Raw genomic sequence first — 23375 nt, forward strand, 5'->3', positions numbered from 1 at the left:
GACTAAATCAAGCACAAACCAAGACTTTGTCCCCCAGGCCTTGACAGACTGTCAAGAAGGTAACACTTGAATGGCAAGTGGCACTGGCCTGTTTTCCAGCATAGCCTTGATATTCAAGGCTAATTTCAGTGGGACTCGGATGCTATAGCCAGTGTGAGGAATGTTTTAACAATTCGTGTCCATAAAGAACAATTCTGTTTGAAATGTTTGAACCCTGTCTGCCTCTGGGCCCTAGCCATTTATAACACCAGCAAATTAAATGACAGAAAATATGGTACTTGTATTACTTAAGTATGAATGATTCAGACAGTCATAGACATTTGTTTTAGAGAAAATTACAAAGTTCCTTCAGCAAAGTCAAATTTTCAATCTTACTATCAGACACAGGTAATGATATTTGGGAATGCTAGCTGCCATCCTGACATTTCTCAAGGCTTTCTTTTAAATGACCTACTTTGTCTCTAGGTATCTGCTGAAGTTTTGGTAATAGATACGAACAATAATTTGAATGTTATTATTAATGATGCCATGCTGTAAGTTACTTTTAATTACAACATAAAATGACTTCTGTGGTGCTAATCTAGTTGATGCTAATGTAAACCTGGTGTATGAAAAATAAGCTGTTCCAGATAATGCAATTAAGGTCAAGAAAAAACAAAAAACAAAAACAAAAAACTGTAAACACACTGTAAGATCAACATATGTTGAAAGTCTTAGGTGATTGCATTGTCTTCTCAGCCTTGAGTGTAATGAACTGTACTGATGTGTGCCAGGATCAGATCACAAGGCTATGCAGATAGCTCATGCTATTTTTAAGACCAAGGAAGTCAGTGACAGAACAACCAGAGAAGGATAATGAAGAATGTGACAGACAGGGAATGAGTCTACAGTTTGTTTTCATTCTGTTCTAGTTATTTTCAGATTCAATAACTTGAGGCCCATTATTGCAAACTCAAACAAACAGCACTTTAGCTTTAAATACCCAGTGGTAGCTCTTTACTTTTTCCCCTTTTTTCCATTATTTTTTTTTTTCCCTGAAGGACTGCAATACTTACATATTTACAGCTGATTTCCACTAAGATATGAATAAAGGTAAAAAATATAAATTTAAAGATGAAACTTAGACACTATAAACGGACTCCAAAGAAACTAAGGAATAAATAATTATGTGTTCTTCCTGTCTGCAATGGCAGTAGGCGTAAGTCCAATTCAATAAAGGTTTGACTGAAACTGCTTTGAAATAGTACTTTAAAGAAATGTTATAAATTCAATAAATTGTATACATATGTTTTTATACAAAAACATATTGCTGTTATTTATGGCATTATTGCCAAGACATACACTTTGCGCTAGTAAAAATATGCAACATTAGACTGGTTTAGCTTGGTTTACAATGGAAACGAGACTTATGCAACTGCAGTCTGTCAAGTTGCCTAATAATTTTCAAATCTTCAGGTCATGTTCAATGAATTTTGAGAGAATGGAATAAATTCAAGGACATTTAAGGCCACCTAAGCTCAATGAGGATCAGTGGCAGGACAGAGAAGTACCCCACTAAAGAAAGGCAGACCCTGCCCACTGGCTCTATGTGTATTGTTTGGGGGATGATGCCAGCCAGCCAGAATTTGTGCAACTGACTTCTGGACCAGTCACCAACTGTACTCTCTTGTGGCATGCAGGTGTCACATGAAAAACCTGTGGCTTTGGCATAGGGAAGGCTCAATACCACGTAATAGAAAAACAATGAATGATGAGTGTGGAAAAGCCTGTGGGTGCTATTCATGGCGTAATTCGCTTAACACTTCACAGCTAAGCCTCTGCCAAATTTGGAGTGCAAGCTGAGGCCAGCATGCCACAGCTCGTTACCCCGTACCTAGGGTGCCTGTAGGTTTCCAGATGGTTTCCCTAACGCTGCACCCTCTCAGCATGCCCAAAAGCCCCACTGCATGCCCAGACGGCCTGTCCTTTCAGTGTGTTCAGTCCTGGACCTCTCACTACAACATCAAGGCCCTGGAATGTGTCCAGAGAAGAGCTGTGAAGCTGGTGAAGGGCCTGGAGCACAACTCCTGTGAGGAGCGGCTGAGGGCACTGGGGGTGTTTGGGCTGGAGGAGGCTGAGGGGAGACCTCATTGCTCGCTGCTACTGCTTGAAAGGAAGGTGTGGGGAGCTGGGGCCGGCTTCTTCTCACAGGTAACCAGTGAGAGGAGCAGAGGGAATGGCCTGAGTTGTGCCAGGTGAGGTTTAGACTGGCAATGAGGAGCCATTTCCCCTCAGGACGAGCAGCCAGGCGTTGGGACGGGTTGCCCAGGGAGGTGGTGGCAGCACCGTCCCTGGGGGTGTTCAGGGAGGGGTTGGACGTGGTGCTTGGGTACACAGCTCAGTGGGGACACTGGTGCTAGGATCAGGTGACTTTGTGGGGCTTTTTCACCCCTAACGACCCTAATTCAGCTCGGCACAGCGCCGACATGTCGCGATCCCCCCCCTCTCTCCGCCCCGCCCCCTAGGGGCCGCCTCCCGCCCTCCGCCGCCTCTTGGGACTTCACGGGGAAGCGCGCGAGAGGCGGCGGCGGCGCCGTGACGTGAGCCGTGACGTCACCCCGGGGCCGTGCCCCCGCCGCCGGAGGAAGCCCCGCGGCGGGCACAAGATGGCGGAGCCCCGCCGCCCCGGGCCGGCCGCGGCCCCGCGGGGAGGTGAGGCGGAGGAGCCCAAGCAGGTAACTAACGGGGCCGGGCAGCGGCAGGGCAGGCTCTTAATGACGGGTGCGGGCGGTAATTGCCGGTAATTCTAAACGGAGCCTCTCTCCGGGGCGCAGGGCTCGCTGGCGGTGAAGAGCAGCGCCGTGGTGAAGTACTCCTCCGCCCCGCCGCAGGCCGCCTTCGCCCGCCTGCAGGAGAAAACCGACCTGAAGCTGCCCCCCGCCAACTGGCTGAGGGAGAGCGCCCGGCTGGGTCCGGCGGGCACGGCCATCCTGGGCAGCAGCAAGAAGAGTACGCCTTTCTCGAGGTGGGTGCGCCAGAATTGGCTTTTTTTGGTCTGTCTTTAATGGTAAATCTAACAGCGAGCTCAGACCCTGCAGAATTCTTAGTAAAGACTCTATTTATAACAACTGCATGCTGCTTTTTCTGGACACTTCTACTTTTTCATTACCCGCTCTCTATGCTGTAACCTTGCTTCCTTTCTAAACGATTAATAACACCAATTTTACTGATAGATCTTAACTTTTTTAAAGATTTATCTTAAAGTGACACCAGCTTCTCGTGTTTCTCTGGTTGGCTGCTGTCAGTTGATTGGAAAGGAGTCTGATTCAGCTAGCTGCTCTGCTTTCCATCAGGGATGGAAATGGGACAAATCCAGTACCCCTGGGTAGCCAAGGAGCCCACTTACGGCTGTTCGGGAGCTTTAGAAATAAGCTAACTTATATTTTAAGCTTCTTCAGCTTATATTTTTAATCTAAGAAATAAGCTAATAAGCAAAAAAGAAAAAAAGCTTCATACTCTTGTCAGTGAACCCATATGGTAATATAAAGGGCGAGCTCAAAAAGGCAGTGTCACCCTTCTGTACGGGTGTTTCACAGAACGTTAAGGTTTGGAAGGGGCATTGAAAGATCATTTATTCCAATCCCCTGTGTTTGCTAATTAGGTGAACGAGGTGAGTTCATGGAGTTCAGAAATAATTCCTAAATTGGTGCTGATCAAGCAAATTCATGCTCAGTCAGCTAGCTAGTGAAACTTAGCAGTTTGCAGTTTAAATTTTAAGCGGTACACAACTTGTTTAATATTTGAGATTGCCTTGATTTCAACAAAACAGCTTTTTAGGATATCTTGAACTCAGATTTAAGCATTTCCAATGATGTATTTGGGGAACTGGTGGGATGTCAAAATGGTTTTGTTAACTAACTTTAGATCTCATCGATCCTGGTAATGTTTAGCTAGACTCTACTTTTTATTAAGAAAAAGTTTTCAGAGGGTTGACCTCCTTTGGAGAACAAGGAGGTCTGTGTTTAATGTGACATTGCATTTAAATTAACCTGTATTGCTCTCTGTAGCTTTGGGATGGCATATGACTTCATTGACTCCATTGGCAATGATGTGGACGTTGTGTCTGATTCAGAGGTATGTGTAGTTGGAAGTTATGTCATTCAAAGTTCTGTGTTTTATGACCTTATCGTAAAGTACTGTCATGGGTTCTGTCATCTTCGTATCCAGTGAGGAAAAGTAAAGGTCTGCTGAAACACTTTGCAGAACTTAGATGATTCAGAGGAAGAAAAAGAGATACATACTCACTTATCTGTGTTTATTTTGGACAGCTTTTTACTCAGATCTCTGTCCAAACTCCAATGTTAGGAGTGTGTTCTTTGCTTCCAGTTCCCTGAGAATTGTGATTTTATGATGAAGTATAATTATATGGAATGTAATCTTTGTTCTCTTTTCTTCTGCAAGAATATTAAAAAGCTTCTGAAGATACCATACAGCAAGTCACACGTGAGCATGGCAGTGCATCGCATTGGGCGGACGCTCTTGTTGGATGAGCTAGATATTCAAGAACTCTTCATGAGATCATCTCAGGTTAACATTTGTGTTGTTTTAAGTATGCCATATGGTCAAAATGCATTATTTTGGGAATAGTGTAGCCAGCAAGAAAGCATATATGTAGCAAAACTTCTGAGAACCATATGCTAGTACTGAAGATCTACTTGAAGCATATGCTGCTATTCTGCAGCAATTGGTTTAACCAGTAACTGCGATGGAGAATCTGACGTCTTTCTATTTACAGTATTGTAGAATTAAAATTCCATGTCAGTCTTCCTTATCATTGCCTCTATATTGCTGTGCTATTTCACTAATTTTATCACTAATCGTTTGTTACTATGTAGTCTTTTTGCCTTGTATCTGACTTCCTTAAACGTTGACTTCTTCGGAACATAACTTTTCCAGAAGATACATTTTCAATAAATGAGCAATTCAAAAATTTAGCCTTGGAGTAATTTTCAGTTGCAATAAGGTACTTAGTTTAATTTGCAGATCTTTCTTGATATTAATTCTATATTTATGATATTGACTAGACAGGGGACTGGACGTGGCTGAAAGAGTTTTATCAAAGGCTGATTGATCAGAAGTGGCAACGAAAAAAGAAGAGTAAAGAACACTGGTACCAGAAGGCTATACTTTCCAAATTTTTGTATTACAGGTAACTTTACGTCTGCATGAGTGTTGAATTCTGCACCAACTTCTGCCTCAGTTCCTCTCTTGAAGTAAATGTTAGAATTGGTCTGTCTTATTTACTGCTTTATACGCAGGAAACTGCGGAATGAGATCATGAAATAACATGTAAATGTTTTTAATAGGCATTGCAGTATTTTAGAATACTACAGTATAAAATAAACAATGTGACTTAATGTCCTATCTCAATACTCCTTCTGAAAACTGAAATTGATTTGAAAGAAACATGCTAGGTATAGTGACAGCTGCCACTATGCTGTAAATCTGGTCAATATATCAATCTTTAAGCAGTCTGAGACTACTGCATCAAACTTAAATTGTGTAGCACATTCTCATTGTGTATTGTTCACTTCTTAATGTTTTGTCAGCATTAATGGTGATGGAGCTGCTCAGCCTGTTCCTTCCAGTTCAAAACAGCACCAGGAGGGTCCTGTTCCAGGTGAGGGTGATGAAGCAGGACGGGCCTCCTGGCCAGCTCCATTTGAAATGCCTTCTTCGTTATCTGAAGATCCAGGTGCCTCTAACCAGGTTAGCATAATAGCGTTTTAAAGGATACACGAGCTTTCATAGAGAGTATTTGTATTCCCTATAGAATATTGATTATTACAGGTTTTCAGAGGTGCTACTAAAATATTTTTGTCTGAGAGGCAGGTCTAAGGCATTAGATCTTGTCAGTACGTGCATTTTAGCTCATGCCAGTATTTCAGCGCTTCAAATTTCAGAAGTAACTTTTTTCTGTCATTGTAGTACTCAATCTATATCTATACACATTTTCATATACACATATATATCTATTTCTGAAGGACTACATATGGATAAAAGTAGTTATCAATGATTTCACGTGGAAGTAGGAAAACTTGATGGCTAGGTGGTGTGTAGAGAAGCTTAAGGCTCTGAGCTTTTGGGTTTTTTAGTTTGCCATTAAAATAAATTCTCTGTCCGTGAATTTATTGTTGATGGGCAAAATATGGATCTGTGAAAATATTTGCAAAACAGTTAATGTATACAATACTTGCTGTGAGATGATACAGCTCCCTTCCATTTGTGTTACGTGTTTATACAACAAGCTGGGCTCTAATCCAGGGTTTATCTGTGGCTAAGCTTATTTAGGAATATAGGAAATTCCTCTCTTCTTTGAGTAATTCACTATAGGTATTACATTTTTGAGAGGCCAAAATACCTGTTGTATTGAGCATACCTAGATTATAATTACTATGGTAAACAGTATTACCACAAGGTATGCCAAGTGATTTGGATAGGTAAATTATGAAGGCTCTAACCTGCATTGGTCATAAAATTATAACTGTATGTGTTCTGATATAATAATATTTTAAAGTGGAGAAATAGTTCAGTACTTCGATGCTCCTACCTAAAGGGCTACTTTTCTTTCTCACCTTCTTTAGGAATTAATTGACAAAGCAGACTCTGTTGTAAAAAAGCTGTGTGCGTTTGTGCAGTGACTCTTTTTAGACTTCTTTACAAGATGTCAGCCTAGAGGATTTACATTCTCAAGGTTGATAATCTAGTGCAGATTCTGGGGGTAATAGCATTTCTATAAAAACTTTCTAAGGCCTATCAGAATACAAAAAAAAAAGTTTTGGTACTAGCCATAGCTAAAGAAGCGTTCTAGTCACTGACTAAAGGCTTTTTATAGTTGAATGTGTTATTTAAAGACGGTGGAGGTAAAGGTTTCTGCTTCCTGTGCTTTTGTTGTTCAGAATATATAATCTTTTTCTATGGCCTAGCTTTACGTCAGCAGCAGAATCACTCCTTATCCTTGTGCTCTTCACAGGGAAGTGTGCCTCTTGAACCCTCATATATAGTGGGGCATGTGGCCTCAGCCCCCAAAGAACAAAACCTGACTACTTTGTTCAATGACGGGGAAAACAGTCAGGTATGCTATATGTGAAATTTGAGCTCAAACACAACCGTCCCAATTTAATTCAACACTTTAAAAAATTTGGTCTAAATTGGAGCCAAGAGAAAAGCTAAGTCCCCTGTAGAAGTAGCTTTTGTGGCATCTGTGATCTCAGTCTTTTAAGTTAACGTGACTGCATAGCATAGTTCATTTTGTGCTGTCTTTTATTTGCTGCTTTTGCATCTTGCTTTCTTGTAATTCTGCAGATTGTCACAGAGAACGTGTGTTTATACCAGTGATTTATAGACCGTTTTTTCTCTTAATGAAGGGACTTAAAAATGACTTTGTCCGTAACATCTTGTGGACCTTCGAAGACATCCACATGTTAGTAGGATCAAACATGCCTATATTTGGAGGTGGGAGATACCCTGCTGTGAGCTTGCGTCTCAGGTGAATTTTGAAGTTAACAAGTTTGTATGTGCCAGCCTTGACTGAGTTTTGCTTTGCTTTCCTCTTTAACTGTCTGCTGGTCTTGTGTTTCTTAACTCTTACACGCAGTTTAAAGAAGAAAATTCATGCTTTAGACTTAAATGGTAATGGCATTATGAAGTGCTGGTAAACAGGACGTCTCATAGCTGTGCTATTGCACTGGGACTTGAGATATTCTGCTGCTTTTTCTAGCTCTAAATCTTTATTTGAAAGTAGTGGCTGTTTGCAACCTTTCCTCACATTAGCGTGCATTTGAACGTTAAAACGTTATGTCCATAATTTCATCTATTGCTATTTTTATAAGAGATGGCAGTACCATTTACTGGAATTCTGAATTTCAATAACTGCTAGTTAGGCACTTCATAAGTACTCAAAACTTGTGACAAGACTACTTGTGTGTTTTGACTGTTTTCTGTTCAAAAATGCTGTATGATGATTACTTGGTTATTGGTCTTTCTGTTTCTGCTTGTGCATAGGCAGAGAATGAGCAAGAACTTGAAACATACTTGGTGTATTTGTCATCTTTTTAAGACACATCTAGAAATTAACAATCTTGCTTTGAAAGGAATTTTGGAAGGTCTGGAAGAAGGCTTGCACTATAATTAGATGCTGCTAATGCTGCCATTCCTTTAGAAGTACTTACTATTTTGGTAATAGTGTGACATGTGAAGCTTGTTAAAGCTTCAATCTAAGTGTAGGCAAAAACTCAAAACTGCTGAGGGAATGTGAATGTATTCTATTGGAGAGATCACTACATTTGTTTTATTTGATGCAACTCCTTGTTTGTCATCTTAAAACAATTCACAAATAATTGATTTAATATTCTTCCACTAAGGTGACTTAAATCCCATTAGTAAACATACCTTGTTTTCTGGAGCGTAAAGAGGGATTTAAATAACACTGGAAATACTTGCTTCTAGGGATAACAACAAGCCAATAAATGTGTTAACAGGAATTGACTATTGGTTGGACAACTTAATATGCAATGTACCAGAGCTTGTGATGTGCTTTCATGTTAATGGAATTGTTCAGGTAAGCCTGGCTCTTGGCTTTATGCCTGCTTCAGTTTCTGAGATTGTTGCAGTTGTAATAGGTTTCTTTCTAATCTTACTGTTCTGACAAAGATTAATAAACTTTGTGTGAATGCTTCTCGTTCTGCATTTTATTCTTTTTTCCTCTCTTCCATGCATGTAAGATTCTTACTTGCACAGATGTTTGAAGACCAAAAAAATTAGCTGCAGAAATAAACCATTTTCTTGCATCTTAGAACCTGTGATTTTTCACTTGCATGCTTTTAAAGTTTTGATTATATTTACGGTTTTATGATAGCCTACAGATACCAGCCGGGTTCATTTGTTGCACCTGGTAGCATGTAGCTGCTGACTAAGTTTCACTGAAGTAGTGGGTAGGTGTTGTAACTGCACAACTTCTTTCTCACCTTTTGGTCTCTATTTGTGCAGTCATAAGTTTATTATAGCAGTGAGTTCTCCTTAAAAGCAAGCATATCTTGATAGCACTGCTCAATAAAAGCTGAAGTCATAAAAATTACTTTGACACTGTATCATAATAGTAGACTGTGTCTTTAAGCAGTTAATAGAGACATTGACCTGTAGACTTGGGTGTGGTAGTAGCAGAAAAGCCTCCTTATCGTGTTTTTAAAATGTGTTCCTTGCAGAAATATGAAATGATCAAGACTGAAGATATTCCCAATTTAGAAAACTCTAATTTCTCTACCAAAGTGATAAAAGATATTGCTCAAAATATCTTATCTTTTCTGAAATCAAATTGCACCAAAGAAGGACATACTTACTGGTTATTTAAGGGTAAGTAAATTTAGATGTTTTTTTTTATTTTAAGTTTATGTTAATGTCATGCTGAGTAATGAAACGTCTTGCCTTTCAGCAAGTGGGAGTGATATCGTAAAGCTCTATGACCTAACCACCCTTTGTGAAGAAACAGAAGACAAATACCAAAATCCTTTTACAATGCCAGTGGCAATTCTTCTGTACAAGTGAGTTTTTAAATAACTTTAAAGATTTAAACTTGCTTCAAATATTTTGTTTCCTTCTAACACAAAGAAATTGTCCTGGGATCACTAATTTGTTCAACTTTTTCCTTTAGAGTTGCTTGCAATATGATGCTGAAGAAAAACCAGAACAAAAAGCACTATGGCACTATCAGAACACTGCTTCTTAATTGTCTTAAGTTACTGGACAACGGCAGACATCCTCAAGTAAGAACAATGTGTTCATGTATCTTTGTGTAAATACAATGGAAAAGTCTCTTTTGGCAGTCGAATCCCTCCCTGTTAGGATGCCTAAATCCAAAACCTCAAGCCTGAAATCTGTTGCTTAATGTTTGGATAATCCTTGAGGTGCAGGAGTCCTTAATTTGAGGTGGAGCCTAGGCACTTAATAGAAAACTTCAGGCCAATTCAAGGTCCAGGTGCCTAAAATATGATCACTTTAAGGCAGTATGTGTGGTGTATTTTTTTTAACCAGATCTGACCCAAATTTTCTAGCAGACTTGATGCAGTGTGACTCATCTCTGAGTGTCAAAAATTCCTCTTGTCATAGGAATGTGAGAGCTATCTGAGCAAGAATTTAGGCTGTGAGTAAACTTGAGGTAGAAAGAAAACAGCTTAGAGCTTCTTGTAAGGAATATTATTGCTCTTTAGAAGTTGGGGGATTTCATCTTTCATTTTCATCTGTAAGGTGGGTGAAAGCGAATGTGGGCAAGCTTGACTGCAGGGTCTGTGTGCACATACAAATTGTTGACGACATAAATCAGTGAAGACAGCATAAGTGTTGCTTAAAAATTTAGCACTGAAACATGGTCAAACACCATGAGAACATACATTCTAAGGAGCAAACGGTACAGTTAGGTGGTTGATTACCTGTAAATACAGCCTAAGACAAATTATATTGATGTTGCCCATCAACAGAAAAACTTAACTTGAAAACAAATCACTGATTTTTCTTTCCTTATTTAAAAAGATAATTGCTTCAGCAAACTACATGTTATCAGAGCTTTTTCAGTTGGATGAACCTAAAAAAGAAGACAATACAGACTTCCCTATAAATGGAAACTCTGATGAAAGTTATAGTGAAGAAGAAGAAGAAATGCCAGACAGTGATGAAAACGGTTCTTACAGTAACAGTTCTGATCCACCAGATGACAATAAAGCAGTGGCTATAATCAAATCTGTTGGAGAGTTATCAGTACCAGAAAAATACAAGTCTGTTCATCGAATACGTGTAAGTGAAATTGTAGATTTTTAAGGGGTTTCTTGAAAGCTGTGATGCAGCAAGCTTTGTTATCAAAATTCAGTTACCTGTTAGTTTTAGTAATAGAAACCTATTACTGCAATCTGTTAATTGTTTTTTCTGGCTGCTAACTTTGATATTTTGTATTTTGAACTTCTGTTCTTTTCCTGTTTCTCCCCTGTTGCCCCCCTCCATCAAGCCTAGCTGTACATTTCCTGTCTGCCATGGCACTGAGGAACGCTGCCGGCTGGTGCTTAGCTATGTCCTGGAGGTAAGCTTACTGTCATATTTCTATTAGTATTTCACCTGGTACACAATTCTTGGTGTCTTCAGTATTTGTGCAGTATTGCTTTCAAGGTGAATTAAAGCATTTCTTCTTGTAGGGTTTGAAGTCTGTTGACAGCAGTGTTAAAAAAGAGAGTGACCTTCCTGCAGCTGACCCCAGCACACCAATCCCTTTGAAATATGAAGATGAATCCACCAGTGGTGGTCCTGAGTGTCTGGAAAAACAGATGGCCTTATTTTTAGACAAAAGTAAGTTGTATTGTTGTGGAAATAAGACCTTTCAAGTACCAACACAAACTGCTGCTACTCTATTTTGTTTGTCAAAACAGACTTGTAGGTTGCTAATTACACTGTTGTATAAGCAAAAAAATACATACTGCATAAAAACAAAATTAGAGGACGTGGTCTATTCTCTTTAAATACAAAGAGAATAGTGCACTTGGGAGACTTTGCATATCAAAGCATCTTTTATTGTTTAAACACATGATGTTGTTGGATCTTTAGTTGTGGCTTCCAGATGATTTCCATAAGGACTTAGTAGTTTGGGCCTCAGTAACTTTGGTGTGGGGAGCACTGTAAGTTGTCTGGAGGGTGCGTGTTATTTTTTTGGGGGGTGGTGGTGTGTTGCTTTAGTTTCAGTAGTGTCTCTTCTTTGTTTATTTCTATTCCAAATTTTTTTTTTCATGAATGTTAATGACCTGGAGATGTACTAATGCTTTCTTAGTTTATATCAGATATTTGACCACAGAATGCAGGTTTCTGATAGAGTTGTTCAGATGCATTGAGCTTGCGTGAATTCTGCACAGTACTGCTAATGTGGAATATATGATTAGTTTTTACCAAGATCTACTGGAAAAATTTGACTGGGGTCAGCTCAGTAAGAACAGTGTGCTGATTTCAGCTCGGCTGCAGCCAGGCTCTATCTTCTGTCTCTGCTGTTTGGAGCTGATGACACACTGCAGCTGCTTGCCAGCTGGAAAGGAGAGTGCCCACATGATAACTTTTTTATTTAGAAACAAGTGTTTCCTGGGTAATGTGGGATGTAAATATTGCACAGATCCTCAAAATTTTACTTAGCCTCTTATTCTGCTTCATACTTGCTTGTCAGGACAGCAAAGTTCAGTCCCTTGGCATCAGGACCTCTACTGTGCTTAAAGTCAGTGGCTTGTTCTTTCTGGTTCCATAATTACTGCAGCACCAAAGAAGGAATGTTCTTCATCTTATGCTGAAGGATGTCTTGGAGCTAGTGTGAGAAGGGGATTGGCCTTACTTGTAGGAATGACTAGGTTATCAGCTCCCTTGGTGTTGGAGACTTCCTTAGTTTGAGATGTTAATAAAAAAACAGAACATATCAAAGGGATTTGGCAGAAAACACAGCAAATTATGCCTGTGACTTACTAATTCTCTTCTACTGCTACTGTGTGGAAGAGTCCTGGTTGTTGCACCAGTATTTCAAAAGCTGTTCAGAACATGGGAGGTTAGCTGCACTGGCACTCTACTCACTGTGTTCTAGCATCCTGTTAGGTGAAATAAATGGAAAAGTTCCATGTGCTGAGCCTGTTTTGCAGAAGAAAAATGCAGCAGCAGGCAAGGTAGTATCCTTGTGTAGAGCTGTGTGATGGCAATTTGCATCCAGCCTGTGTACTGGTGAAGTTGGGCCACACCTGTGGCTTATGTTATGGCCATGAGACTTACTGATCAGGTTCCGTTTGTGTTACAGTGGGCTCCTTTCAGAAGGGTAAGCATTCCAGTCAGTCAGGAATGATTCCCGGATCATGGCAGTATAAAATGAAGCTCCAGCTCATTCTGAAATCATCGAAGGCTTATTATGTCCTGTCTGATGCTGCTATGATTCTACAGAAGTATGGGAGAGCGTTACGATACATCAAGCTGGCTTTACAGTGCCACGGTAAGTTAGTTTGTCATCAGTGCTGCTGACTGTACATACCTTTCACAATATCAAATACTCCTCTGCATGATTTAGCCTAGTGGCATGCAGTGACAAGTCTGATGCCTGTTTAAGTGTCTAGCTCAGTGCTCTGGAGAGAAGGCTGTAGTAAGAATAACTCATCCATCTCTGTTTGGAGGAAAAATACTCTTACTTTGATGCAGTGATAAACTTAAGGTACCAATCTTAAACTTCAGAGCACTGAAGATGGGAGCATTCAGCCCTGGTTCAAGACAGAGGTAGCATTCTGTGTTCTTAGTGCTGCCACTGCAAGCAGGTTACTCTCTGGCAATGCCTGCTGGTTCCCATTTCATCTAAATGTTTACCAGATTTTTCAGAAATACCAAACTCGTTCACCTGTGAATCGGATGCTCCTCTAAAATGAATGACATCCTGATGTATTACCAAGGAAAATGGAAAAGGGGAAATCAGGCTGTTTAGGACATTAAGTAATCAGAAAATGTCATCAACTTACTGCTTGTAGTACTGCTGTTTTGCTTCCATATTTGTAGGGTGGTGGGCGTGTATATGAAAGAACACATAGCAAACAAGAACACGATCTTTACTTAGAGCATCAATATGCTCATAACTCAAAACATTCTTCAGCTTTTCAGTCTTTGGAAGACTCGAAAATTAAATTTAAGCTGTGCCATTTGAAAAACAATTTTTCAGGCTGTATCTGACTTGAGTTGGTCTGTAGAAATTTGGTTTTCCTTGGTTTTAGATTGAAATCTGAAATTAGTGTTTGTAATTGTCAGTCTGCTCATCTTTAACAAAACAGTCACTCTTCTGAAGCTGTCAGCTGTGTAGAACAAGATTTTGAAATAGGTTAGTTCTTAGGAGGACATGTGTTGTCTGGATACGGAGAATAAACGTGACAAGTAACATAAAACCAATTGCGCTGTCAGACTGTCAAAACTTCTGAAGTGTGATTCTCTTCTCTTTCCCCCTCCCTCACCCGTGTGTTTTTTCTAATAGATACCTACTGTTGTCTCTGTGCCAGCATGCTTCCTGAAGTATTAGTATTTCTTTGTCAGTGTTTAACGCTTTGTGGAGATATCCAGTTAATGCTTGCTCAAAACGCAAACAACAGAGCAGCGTATCTTGAAGAATATAACTACCAGACAAAGGAAGATCAGGAAATACTACACAGTCTTCACAGAGAATCCAGCTGCCAAGGTATGCTACCAATATAAGAGAGCTGTCATGATCCAGCTGTATGGCAGACAAAGTAATTTCACTGTTCATTATGTTTCATTGCTTTATTCGGAGAAAGCTTATGCCTGTCAGAAGGACAGGGGTTATCAAGATCCTGCATGGCATGCCTGAGCTGTAAACCAACTGAAGATGTAAATTGTTTATCTGTTGGATAGATTCTGCTTGGGTGTGGAAATCATGCAGTCATCCTGACAGTCTTATGCTTTGGTCATTTTCATCTAGACTATCATAAACCTGCATTTATTTGGAATTACTGTTTGACAGGCAGGCTTTGTTTTTTGTCTTCTAGTGTTTGCCTGGGCTACTGACTTGTCTACAGACCTGGAATGCCAACTTTCAGTCAGCTGTAAATGTTACGAAGCAGCTTATGAAATTTTACTCTTCAGTAATTTAAAAAAGCAAAATCCTGAGCAGCACGTACAGGTGCTGAAGAGGATGGGTAACATCAGGAATGAAATTGGAGTATTTTACATGAACCAGGCTGCTGCAGTGCAGACTGAAAGAGTGGGTAAGCATTCTTTTTCTACTTCTTACTGCACACAGTTTCACTGAGCTAGAACAATGATTATGTGCAGTAGTAATGTGGGAAATGGTGAGCATTCCTGATTATAAAGATGACATTTAAAGATTTTTGTAGTAAGTATTTTTCTAAAAATGATGCTATTGATTTAACATCCATTATGATTTATAATGGACATAATAATTTAATGTCCATTATATGATCCAGAGATCAATGTGGCTTGTATACTTTATTAATTGAACTTAAACTGAATAATGGGATGCCTTGGAGAGCTTCTTACAGAATAGGTTGAATGCCCTCCAGAAATTTTTGTTTTGTTTTTTGTTTGGTGGCTGGCTTTTTTTTTTTTTTTTTTTTTTTTTTTAAAAAAAAAAAAAGTCTAGAAGTACTAGTTATTTAAACTGGAATGAACTAGACACTGGTGGTTCCGTGTAAATACTCCTAAATACTGGCTGTGTTCTGTGATCTGTCTAATATTTGAAGCAGCTTATGTTAGATTAATGTGGTGATTTTTTCATCATCACCATGTTTTTGCAGAACTGCTATTTAGCTGAAGTAAAAACCTTAATACTAAATTTCACTTGTCTGTAAAAATCACTTCTTGCTTATTTCATACAGCAGGTTCGTAGGAGCAGTTGTCATATCCTGAGTATTACTGTAGTGGGGGAAAAAGCATTTATAATGTGTTTTATTTTGCTAACTTACAATTTTTGTTGTTATCAAAATTTTTTCTAACATATACTATGTGTAGTGCACCTCTGGTATTAACTGTTTTTCCATGAAATTGGGTTTTCAGAATATTTTTATGACATTTAAGTTCTAGAAGACCATCTTTATAAACCTGTTAGAAAACAATAGAAATGTTTGTTCAGTATTTTTTGAGAATTTAAACTGCTGATAAGCCATGTATTTTTAACCTCAGTGAGTAAGAACGTATCGACGACAGAGCAGCAACTCTGGAAGAAAAGCTTCTCTTGCTTTGAAAAAGGAATTCAGAATTTTGAGTCGATTGATGATGCAACCAATGCTGCTCTCCTGCTGTGCAACACGGGAAGACTCATGCGAATCTGTGCTCAAGCACACTGTGCGACTGAAGGTGACTTCAAAAGAGAGTTTTCCCCAGAAGAGGCCCTTTATTATAATAAGGTAACGTGTTATTTCTGACATGTTAGTTAAATGTAGAGGGGAATTGCATTCCTGAATGTTTGCCTTTGGAAGTGTAAAAATGAGGAGCAAAATGGCTAGCACTGAGCTTCTGCCCCAAAATAATGGGGTCTCCTCAACATGTTTAATATGTAAAATGAAGTGAATAGCTGTAGTGAATTATGTATTATGTGTGGAAGTTACCAAAGGCATGTTTTAGAAGTGCCTTTGTTTTATTATGATGGGCCTTAACATAATAGCTTGATCTCTTCTTGTTTCTTGTGCTGTTTGGTGTGTAGGGGTGTGTTTTTCCTTAAAGCTGCCTCTCTTATGTTGCAGTGTTGGTTAGAGGAGGCTGAGTTTGTTTTTCTAGGATGTCCCCTGTGGCATGTTTTTAATGGCTAGTCTGTCTTCCCTATTACAATGTGTCTAGGATACAAAACCACATAATTTCTCTTTGGTTCATTTAAACTTGTATTATGCTTGAAGGAACCATATAACTCCTTAGACACAGATTTGTTTCAAATACTGTTTGAATAATTTTAAATAGCCCTTGATAGCTTATTACTGAGGAGAGTACAAAAAGTAATTAGTGTACCTGGGAGGGACAGTTGCAATAACAGATCTGAAAGTTGGCCCTTTCTGTAACGTAACTGGCACTTCTGATGTTTTGGTATTTATCCTGAGAAATGGTTTTTAAAATGAAATAGATTGGTTTGGCAGTGTTTAGGTTTGATTCCGTTGCTCTGACACATGAAGTGCCGTGACATTCAGATCTTGATATTCAACAGATGGCATTAGCACATGCAAAGGAGAAAGGAATGCATTGGTCAGGATTGAAACTATGACCAAAATGGGTATAAGGAAAATACAAAAGAAGGCTCAGGCATAATTTGAAATTATTCCTTGAGAATGGATAAAGGGAAATGAGCTTTTATTTATAACCACTACAAGCAGTAACTATAAATGCGTTTATTTTACAATCTGTAGGCTATTGACTACTATCTGAGAGCATTAAGATCACTCGGCAAGAGAGACATGCATCCAGCTGTTTGGGATTCTGTGAACTGGGAGCTGTCTACGACGTACTTCACTATGGCAACTCTACAGCAGGATTATGCTCCCTTATCTAGGAAGGCTCAGGAACAGGTAATGAAGATTTGAAACAAAATCTGATAAAATAAGCTATTTTCTTGACAAACTGAACAGCAGACAACTGATACTGGAATAACTTGTAAACCTTTATTAGATTAAAATCTTGTATGAAGTAGTTCTTGCAAACCATAAAGCTTTAGTCATAAAGTTTTTAGGTTTTGTTTAATAGATTTAACCCTTACACTTCTACATAGTGTGATTACTTTAAACTAGAACATGAAAGTGGCTTTGTTTTTTCTTGTAGATAGAGAAGGAAGTTAGTGAAGCCATGATGAAGTCCTTGAAATACTGTGATGTCGATACGGTGTCCCCACGGCAGCCTCTCTGCCAGTATCGGGCTGCAACCATCCACCACAGGCTTGCTTCCATGTACCACAGTTGCCTGAGAAATCAGGTATTAGTACAAACTGTTCACTTTTCTTCTGTACAGGTTCCATGCTTAATGTGTAATGTTTGTGAAGATCGATATTTATCTGTCTACCTGAAGCTAGAATATCTTCATTTAAATGATTTAACCAGAAAGATGTATTTCACACTGATCTGCGAATAAGCTGTTAATTTTGACTAGGATAGAGTAGTTCAGTTGGAGGGGACCTATAAAGATCACTGAGTCCAGTTGCCTGACCAGAGCTAATGAAAACGTTATTAAGGGCATTATCCAAATGTCTCTTGAATACTGGCTAGTGTGGGGCATCAACCACCCTGCTAGGAAGCCTGTTCCAGTGTTTGTCCACCCTCAATATTAACAATTTCTTCCTAATGTCTTGTCTGAACCTCTCCTTGTGCAGCTTTGTGCTGTTCCCATGTGTTCTATCATTGGCTACCAGGGAGGAGAGACTGTTACCTCCCTCTTTATTTCCCCTCTACAGGAAGCAGCAAGAAGTGAGCTTGCCCCTTCGCCCTCCTGTCCTTTATAGAGTGTTTGAGTTTTGTTTCAGCCCGAATGTGCAAAGCTGTCTAGAATAATAGAGGCTGCTGCTGATGAGTTACCTTAAGTTTGGTTTTGCTTCCAAGTCACTCCTGTGATCCTTCTGCTAACGATCCAGTAGAAGGCTGTCTGCTAATGACTTACTAAAGCCCTAGGAAGCGATATGCCAGTCTACATTGTCATGTGGTGTTTTAGCCTTTTTTTATATGATTAACTTCGTTCTACTTGATGTGGATTTGTTAGTGTTAATTGTGAAAATACAGTAACTTCAGTGGTGGTGGGCTAGTGATGTATTCTAGAAGTGTGCAGATACTTTGAACAATTTCAAAATGAGGTGGGGAATGGTTGGTACCTCACATTTTCCATAACACTTTTTTCTAATGGATACTTCATGAACATACAAATTGTCTGACGTTCACTATGTACCCTATTCGGAGTGCAGGTTGGTGATGAGCATTTGAGGAAACAACATCGTGTACTTGCTGATCTCCATTATAGTAAAGCAGTGAGACTCTTTCAACTCTTGAAGGATGCACCCTGTGAGTTTCTTCGTGTGCAGCTGGAAAGAGTGGCGTTTGCAGAATTCCAGATGGCAAGTAAGTCGAACTGTCTTTCTGCAGTAGTCCTCTAAAATCCTGTTGACTTATTTCACTTCTAAATAACTGTACGTGAAAGCAGGAGTAATCTGCTTCTCAGAATAGTCCTCTGTGGAAGAGGAGAGGCTTTTATTTTACTGTTTCTCGTTCAACTAAAATGGTATGCGCTTTTTTTAATGAGAACTCTCAATCTTTTTGGATGAAAGAAAAAGCACAAACCAGAATATAAGCCGTTAATAGTGTCCTTGGTTTTCAGGTCAGAACAGCAGTGCTGGAAAACTAAAGACTTTGTTTGGGGCTCTCGATATTATGATTAAGACGAAGTGTGCATTCCAGCTCATCAGAAAAGAGCTTGCAGCAGAGAGTGAACAGGTAAACAGAAGACAAGTTATCTGATTGTCTGCTCCTGTGTCTGGTGCATTCACATAAAATCAGTCAATTGGTGATTAAGGTGTTGCTTGTCTACTTCTCGGTTGACTTAGCTGCTTAAATGATACGAAGTTTTTTGCTTTTCTCTTTCTGTAGATAAGTAAAGATGAGAGCAATACTGAAAATACCTCCACTAATGATTCCTCCACTGGCCTTAACAAGGAAGAAGTATTGAAGCTACTTAGTATTTTTGAGTCTAGAATGTCATTCCTTCTCCTGCAATCCATTAAGCTGTTAACTTCAACCAAAAAGAAGAGTGGGTAAGTTGAACCTTAATACGTGTTGTGTAGATGTGCTTTGGGCACATAAATCTGTACAAACTGCACATTCCTAGGTATGCAAAAGGATGTGATTCTTTTCTGGGGGAGACTAGGTGTGTTCACTGATCACCTAAAGCTTGAACGTTTCTTGTTTGTGTGTAACTGAGGGTATGACCAAGAAACACCTTCACTGTGTGTGCCTAGGCTCAGCAGTTTTCTCTCCTTTCCTGATAGGAGTCCAGGACTGAGAGCAGATTTAAAAAAAAAAAAAAACATTAGCCTGAATGGCCTCTATTCAAGAAAATAAGTTGTAATTTTTTTCGTTGTATAAAAAGCTCAATACAGTTACAAATTGCAGGTATCAGAGAGCATAAAGCACCTAGCTTATCCTTCGTAGGATATAAATCTCTTGCTGTTCATAGGTGTAAATGGAGATAAAAAGCAGTTTAACTTGTACTGCTGTAAGCTGCTGGCATACTTCTCACTGTCTTGACTCTATTTATTGTAAATAGAAGTGTTTGCTCAGTGCGTTGGGTACATCTATAATGGGTCCTTTGTCTTACTGATTTGGTGTTCATCTGTGGCAGGATACCTCAAGGGTAGTGAGAGGAGAAGCTGCTGTGTACTACTTACCTTTAGGTAGATTTTGATAATAAAATGTACCAGTGACAACATTGCTGGGCACATGCTGAACATTCTGAACGCTTCAGAATAAACGTAGGTGCATCAGTAGTGCTGTAAGCAGAAGGATGTACGTGGGGAAAATGCTCGTCGTTATCTTTCTAATGCCTAATGGAGTGCAAGAAGAAACAATCTTCAGTCTGGCTGCTGGAGTTCAGAGCACACACAGCCACACGTGGCTTATCTTCTTCGTGTTGACCTTGAAGTGTTGCTGTGATCAGGTGTGGCAGTGTAATTTGTTGTATCATTATTGCTTCAGTTAGTTAGGTTTGAATGTGTGTGTTTCTGCTTTGGGGATCCTGAGAACACCTTTTATCCCCTCAGCAGCAAATGTGTTATGTTGCTGTAGCTTCTGCAATCTGCAGTTGTTATTTCTTCTACTAGATGAAGTTTGAAGTTGTTAATCATTCATCACGTTGAAATGCTGCTGATGTTAAGTGTTACTCTGATGCAGTAAATTGTGAGATGAATTCATCTTGCACAGTAAGTTGTTTGCTGATAGGAGACAAATAGAAAAACCCCAGACTAGAAGAAAGCCTGCATGCTCTTTTAGTGATGGCTGAGGTGCATTCACTCAGAGAAAAGTTTCCACAAGGTGGCAATCTGAATATGTGAAAAGCAGAGGATTGAAGTATAACCTGTACGTAACCAAGTAGATGTCCCAGGTAACTGAATAAACTGTTTGCTTCTGTGGTTTCACGACCTGGCCAAGTGTTGTGTAAACTCATCTCCATTTACTTCTTACCACTGAATCTCTCTTGAATGAGGCTTTGTACTGAAGGTTTCACCTAGGGAACAGGTTGCAGTTTGAACTCGAGCATCATGAAATGGGAGTGTTGGTGTAATGTCTTAAGCATCTTGAAACAGCAGTGGATTGAGGCTCAGCTTAAAATTACCTTTTTATTTAACCTTTCTAGTGCCTTGTATAGGCTTTCCATATGCTTCCTTAGTTCAGCTTTACAGAAGGAGAAAATGATGTCTGTCTTGGGTTTTAATAATGGGCAAGCTGAAAAGGGAGGAAATTAGAGCTCACGAATGCTATTTCAGAGTCTTGGATGCATTCTGGCAGAGAGCAGAACATGTGGTAAAGCTGTTTGATAGTGAAACTTGCAGACTAGCAATAAAACTGAATGAAATCAGTCTTACCTTCTAGAAGTTAAATGCATAAGCATAACTGAACTTGGCTGTGTAAATTGGAGGAAAGAAGTAATTGAAATTAATACTTTGTTCTGGGAATTCTTGTAGCTTATCCTGGAAATACTTTGCATTTCAATGGCTTTTATTGTTTTTGACTACCTGTTCTGTTTAATAAATGAATCTGATTTCTGCCAAGTGTTACAAAAAAGATAAAGCAAATTAAATTTTTAATTCCGGAAGCATTTATAATTAAACTGACTGCTACTTGCATGCATGCACTCTTGATTTAATTGCAATACCAGTAGTAGCATTTTTTTCTTGTTTGGGTTGTTATTAGTCTTGGATGTTAAACGTGGGGTGACACTGCTGAAGCAGAAGCTGGCACTTGTGTGATAAGTGACTTAGATCAGTTTTCTCCTTTTGACAAACATTAATGGGAGCTCTGACTGCAGACTGGGAAAAGGGGAAAAGCTCTTCTGTGTAAAGGTTTTGGCCATGGAAAAGTCTCTGTCGCATGGAAGTAATTTAGGTGTATGGAACTTGAGAGAATGAGGCCAGATCACGGGCTTCAGACTTCAACAGGAAGCTGATGTCCGTAGTGGTTTGTAGGGCTGAGCAAATGGGAGGCAACTGCACAGGAGCAAATAGCATCTCATGAATGCTCAGGTGTCTCTTTGCATTTGGCCTGATCAGATTAGCCAAACTCTGACAAAATACAGAGGTTTGGCACAGAGACATTGACTGGAGGGTTTACAAAGTGCTTTGGGATTGTAACTTAATAAAATGGCCAGACTGGAGCTGAAGAAAAACTGGAACTCCTTATCCCTCCTGCAGTATAAGCAGAGGTTCTGCCTGCAATGCTGTGAAATGGCAGGAAGTAAGAACTAAGGAAATAGGAGCCCCAAACCCAAGCACCAACCATGGGGTTTCAAAGAGATGATCATCAAGGTTATTGTGTAATAATTGCCTTGCCAATTTGTAGAATTAAATATTGTGGTCAGATTAATAGCTTTTACCTGTTTCCTTTTCAGGGCCATTAGTGAAGAAGAAATAACTCTTAAAACAAACAAGCAAGTTTACTCTCTTCTGTTGCGTGCAACTGCTAACAAAAGCATGACTCTGCTGGAGCGGATAGAGGTAATCCTAAATCTACTGGAGCAGCTGACACAAAGTAGTGAAGCTGCTACTGGAGGAGTTCAGTGACTGAAGTGCTGCGAATGAGCAGAAATAGTGCCTTGCATCTACGTGGGATCAGTGGTAATTTTTCCCATGTGGGATTTGGATTTATCAAAGGTGATAAGAATATTGCTTACGTTGTTACACAGTACACCTGGGAAAGAACAGGAGATCCTTATTATCCTGTGGGAGTTCCACAATGGTTCGGTTACTAGCATTTCGTTGTTTGAAATGCAAAGTTGGAGTTCTGGGTAACTTTAAATTTAATTTCTTATCTTGGAGAAATGCACATTTTTCTCTTAAAGGTAATGGGCTTTGCAGTGAGGCAAATATTTTGCATAAAAATGTAATCTCACAGTTGCTCTGGTTTGATATTTAATGAAATATACTTTGTAAGCAAAGCTTTATTGGAACACTTTAACCAGTAACATGAGCTGAAGTTGTACCGGGAGATTCCTGTTGAATATGTGGACATGTTTCTCTTATTGCAGTGACTGTCCTGCACAAAAATGGGTGCCTTTCTACCTTTGCAAGGTCCTTGCAAATATTAGCCATCACTGGTATTTCATTTACAACAGGAATGAATGGTTTTAGCTGTGTTTTGACTTGATGGAGAATAGTATTATGTTTTTCAGACTTGAAACTGTGAATAAATAAAAGCTTATTTTTAAATAAATTCTTATTTATTAAATAAACCTATGCAACCTTGTGCCTTGTTTTCATTGCTTGTGACCTTTTTGCTTCTGTCAGAAGCAAACTGTTCGACAGAGGGTCAGTTCCAGGTAAGACTTGGTGAGGGAGGAAGGCCCAGTGCAGGGAGGGCAGCTGCTATTTTGGAACAAGGAAGGGGGGCTTGCTTTTTGTTTGTTTTTCTATGGGTGTATTTACTTAATCTTTTTCTCTTGCAAATGAGAAGTAGAGCTCATTTTGGATGGTAGAAATGTATTTGTCACTTAAACAAATGTATAGTTTACATGTAAACAGGTTTCTGAGGCAAGATGCCTAAAAGCACTGTGCTTGAAATTGGTATCCTCAGGCAGCCTGGCAGTGGGGAGGGGTAGGAGCA

At 39.4% G+C, this 23375-nt stretch overlaps 1 protein-coding gene across 2 annotated transcripts; it reads left to right on the forward strand.

Annotated features, from left to right (window-relative positions):
- The first annotated feature begins 2624 nt into the window (after positions 1 to 2624).
- Positions 2625 to 22965, forward strand: EDRF1 (erythroid differentiation regulatory factor 1). 2 transcript variants are annotated; one of them, XM_084290620.1, is made up of 25 exons: positions 2625 to 2714; positions 2814 to 3004; positions 4047 to 4113; positions 4441 to 4566; positions 5064 to 5188; positions 5589 to 5748; positions 7013 to 7114; positions 7407 to 7528; positions 8488 to 8599; positions 9243 to 9390; positions 9470 to 9578; positions 9689 to 9800; positions 10564 to 10824; positions 11033 to 11104; positions 11217 to 11367; positions 12839 to 13027; positions 14045 to 14245; positions 14574 to 14792; positions 15727 to 15950; positions 16938 to 17096; positions 17347 to 17496; positions 18473 to 18626; positions 18883 to 18998; positions 19152 to 19315; positions 22165 to 22965. In XM_084290620.1, the coding sequence occupies exons 1-25, from the start codon at positions 2646 to 2648 to the stop codon at positions 22334 to 22336; spliced, it is 3675 nt and encodes a 1224-aa protein (XP_084146746.1). In that variant the 5' UTR covers positions 2625 to 2645; the 3' UTR covers positions 22337 to 22965. The 2 variants fall into 2 exon arrangements, with proteins under 2 accessions (XP_084146746.1, XP_084146747.1); XM_084290621.1 differs by lacking the exon at positions 7013 to 7114.
- Positions 22966 to 23375: the final 410 nt, after the last annotated feature.

Source organism: Netta rufina (genome assembly GCF_964035555.1).
Source record: "Netta rufina genome assembly, chromosome: 7".
NCBI classification, from domain to species: domain Eukaryota; kingdom Metazoa; phylum Chordata; class Aves; order Anseriformes; family Anatidae; genus Netta; species Netta rufina.